Source organism: Parus major, chromosome 7 (genome assembly GCF_001522545.3).
Source record: "Parus major isolate Abel chromosome 7, Parus_major1.1, whole genome shotgun sequence".
NCBI classification, from domain to species: Eukaryota; Metazoa; Chordata; class Aves; order Passeriformes; family Paridae; genus Parus; species Parus major.
Genome location: NC_031776.1, coordinates 36615368 through 36618339, shown reverse-complemented (window position 1 = coordinate 36618339; position 2972 = coordinate 36615368). Strand labels below are relative to the sequence as shown.

The 2972-nt window shown below is 53.7% G+C and overlaps 1 protein-coding gene across 1 annotated transcript in view; it reads right to left on the bottom strand.

Moving 5' to 3' along the window:
- Positions 1–215: 215 nt before the first annotated feature.
- KCNJ3 (potassium inwardly rectifying channel subfamily J member 3) overlaps positions 216–2972 on the bottom strand; it is a 28822-nt gene continuing 26065 nt past the window's right edge. The window contains exon 3 of the mRNA XM_015634499.3: positions 216–1521. Coding sequence (XP_015489985.1) covers positions 935–1521 — 587 coding nt within the window. The 3' untranslated portion in view covers positions 216–934. The remainder of the gene's footprint in view (positions 1522–2972) is intronic.

The following is a 2972-nucleotide window of genomic DNA, read 5'->3' as shown; positions in this document are numbered from 1 at the left end:
CACCACCAAAGAGCCTGGCTTGGGACCACCCTGGAGGGGAAAGGCAGGCCCAGAGGGATCGGGGGGATCGGGGCTCTGCTTTTGGGGTGCAGTTCCTCCAGGGGCACACACAGCTTCCTTCGTGGTTGGATGTTTCAGCAACAGGAGAAATCCAGCACATTCTGCTGATTTCCTTCCACATACGAATATTTCATAAAAATGTTACCAATTGTACCTAAAGTGTGAACTTGAGTCATTTATTTATCATTTTGCCCAGGCTTAAGAACACAAGTTTTTTCTCTAAACAAAGCCTAATGAAATACAGATTTATTTTTTTTTTTTACCCCCAGTGTTTTTCCCGGTGGCTTCGACACAGGGAACAAAACCCTCCCCCCAAAAAAAAAGAAATCCCTGAAAGCAAACTAGAACCCAGCAGTGGATTTAAGGCGAGCAGCTTCGGTGTGAGGGGTGAACCAAAACACCTCCTTGGAGGGAAAAAAAAACAAACCACATGCAGCAAACAACTCGGGTGAGCAAATCACGACCCACAGCAGGAAAAACAAAAACCCCAAACGCTTTCAACTCAAGTTCAACTTACCCTGCGAGTTCCCCACTCCGTGTCGGCCCTATTCCCTGGGGAATACAGGGGAAGGAAGGCCCCTCTGCGTGTTTTTTGGGATACAGAGTATAAATACAGGAGGAGTCATGCCACGGACTAGATGCAGAGGTTGCACACTATTATTGCATGCGCTGGGATCGTACACGCCGAGGACGCGGCCCTGGCTCAGAATCCCGCGGGATGCTCCCGTCTCCCAGAGCACCGAGTCCATCCCGGCTCCCTCGAGTCCCTCCCAGCTCCCTCGAGTCCCTCCCGGCTCCTGGGCGGCCCCGAGCCCCCGGCAGCCCCCGCTGGCCCCGCAGTCCCGGCCGCGTGGGATCCCCCGGGCCCGGCGCGTTATGTGAAGCGGTCGGAATTCATTTTGCGCAGTTTGGGCGGGAGGTTCCCCTCCATCCTCCCCCCGCCCCCTGAGAGCTTCTGCAGCTTGGGGGGCAGCTCGGCCACCGACTGGCTCATGGGATCCGACATCATCTTCGTGGTCTTAGAGCCCAGTTTCTCCTCGGAGTTGCCGGGCACCGAGCTGATGCGCTGGAGTTTCATGGGCAGATCGCCCATGCTGTAGGCCTTCTCTGAAGTGGTGGAGCTCATCCTGAGCAGTTTTTTCGGGAAGTCGTCCCTCCCGGTGATTTTCTGCAGTTTTGAGGGCAGCTTTGTGCCCACCTCGTCGAGCCCATCCAGGCACTCCACCGAGTTGTTCCTCTCCTTGCTGTTGCTGACGGCAGGCGGGATCAGGGGCGAGGACATGAGGAGCATCTCCTCCTGCTCCTTCACGCTGTAGGGCGGGGTGGGCACCTCGAAGGTGGCGTGGAACTGGGAATAATCCACTTTGAAGAAGCCTTCCTCCAAGGAGATCACCGGGAAGAAGCGATGGCCCCAGAGCACCTCGTCCTCCGTGTAGGATGTCCTGGCTTGGCACGTCATCCCTGCAAGGAGAAGGGAGGAAAAGCTTCCACCAGTTCCAGGAAATCTGGGATGCACAGAAATCCTGGAGCAATTCCATGGAATTAATTCCATGGGTTTAAATATATATTAAAAATAAAAAGCACTGGCCTGCCCTTGTTTGGAGGAAATGATGCACCAGGGGAGGTTTAGTTTGCTATGAGGGAAAGTTCCTTCATGGAAAGGGTTGTCCAGGGCTGTGGTGGAGTCCCCAGCCCTGCAGGGATCTCAAAGCCCTGTGGATGGGGCACCTGGGGACGTGGGGCAGTGGCGCTGCCCCATGGTTGGACTTGGTGGCCTCAAAGGTCTTTTCCAACCGTAAGGATTCCATGGTTTTAGGATTCTACAGCTGTAAAATCATCATTCCCGAGGGGAAAGGAGCCAGCATCCATGGAAGAGGTGGAACTGAGGAATTCCCACCTACATTTGCAGGCCCTTTGTGAAGGTGCTGCTGCCAAAGGGACACCGGGGCTGCCTGAGAGCCCTGGGACCGAAGCAGGAGCTGCAGGGGTGAACGGGACTTGTCAGCTCCTAAAGCATTCCTAAGTTATTCCATGTCCCTCACATCCATGAACACACACAAAAACAGCACATCCCAACCCAGCAGCCAGTCCTACAAATTCATTTATTCCTCCTCAAAGGCCTCCCCAGCAATCTGCTCCCACATCCATCGCTGCCAGGCCGGGATCCAGCTCTGAAACATTAACAGGGAATAAAATCCATGACTAAGGCACAACACTGCCCTTCCTCTTCCTCCCACCGTGGAGTAAAGTCCTCTCAAGCACCAGACCTAGCCCCCTGGTGACCCCTGGGAATCAGAGGGAGATGATGCTCTGGAAGTTTCCAGAAGAAATCCTGCTCTTTTTTTTTATCCTCGTTATTATTATTACCATTATTTTTAACCACTCTCTGCAGAAATCTGTAAATAGAATTACGCTGCCACTCGCTCCTCCGAGTGGAAATGTGACATTTGGATTTCAGGAAGCTCCATCCACCTCTGCAAACACATCCCCTGCCTGGCTCACCGGGAGCCAGGAGCAAAGGGAAGGAACTTGGGAAGGCACAGGAAAAACAACAGCGGGGCTGCAGCGAGAGGGAGTGGGATGGAATATGACACACAGCCAGGAAAATTCCAGTTTATCCCACCTCATGCTACGGCTGATGGAATTGGTGTTGGTTTTGCTGCTGCTCACAAGACAGAACTCCGTTTCCCACTTTATCTCTCGGGAGGAAAATGTGAATCCAGGGATTTCAGCGCTGGATGCTGCTCCCGCTGCCAGGGAGGCCTCACATCTGCAGGAGCACATCTGGAACCATCCCACAGCCTCACCCAGGACGTGTTCTGTAGTTCCCAGGGAATTTCCACCCAGAGCCAGGTGCTCCTGTTCATGGAGTGCAGTGGAAGCAATCCCATTCCTGAAGGGTTTAGGGAAAA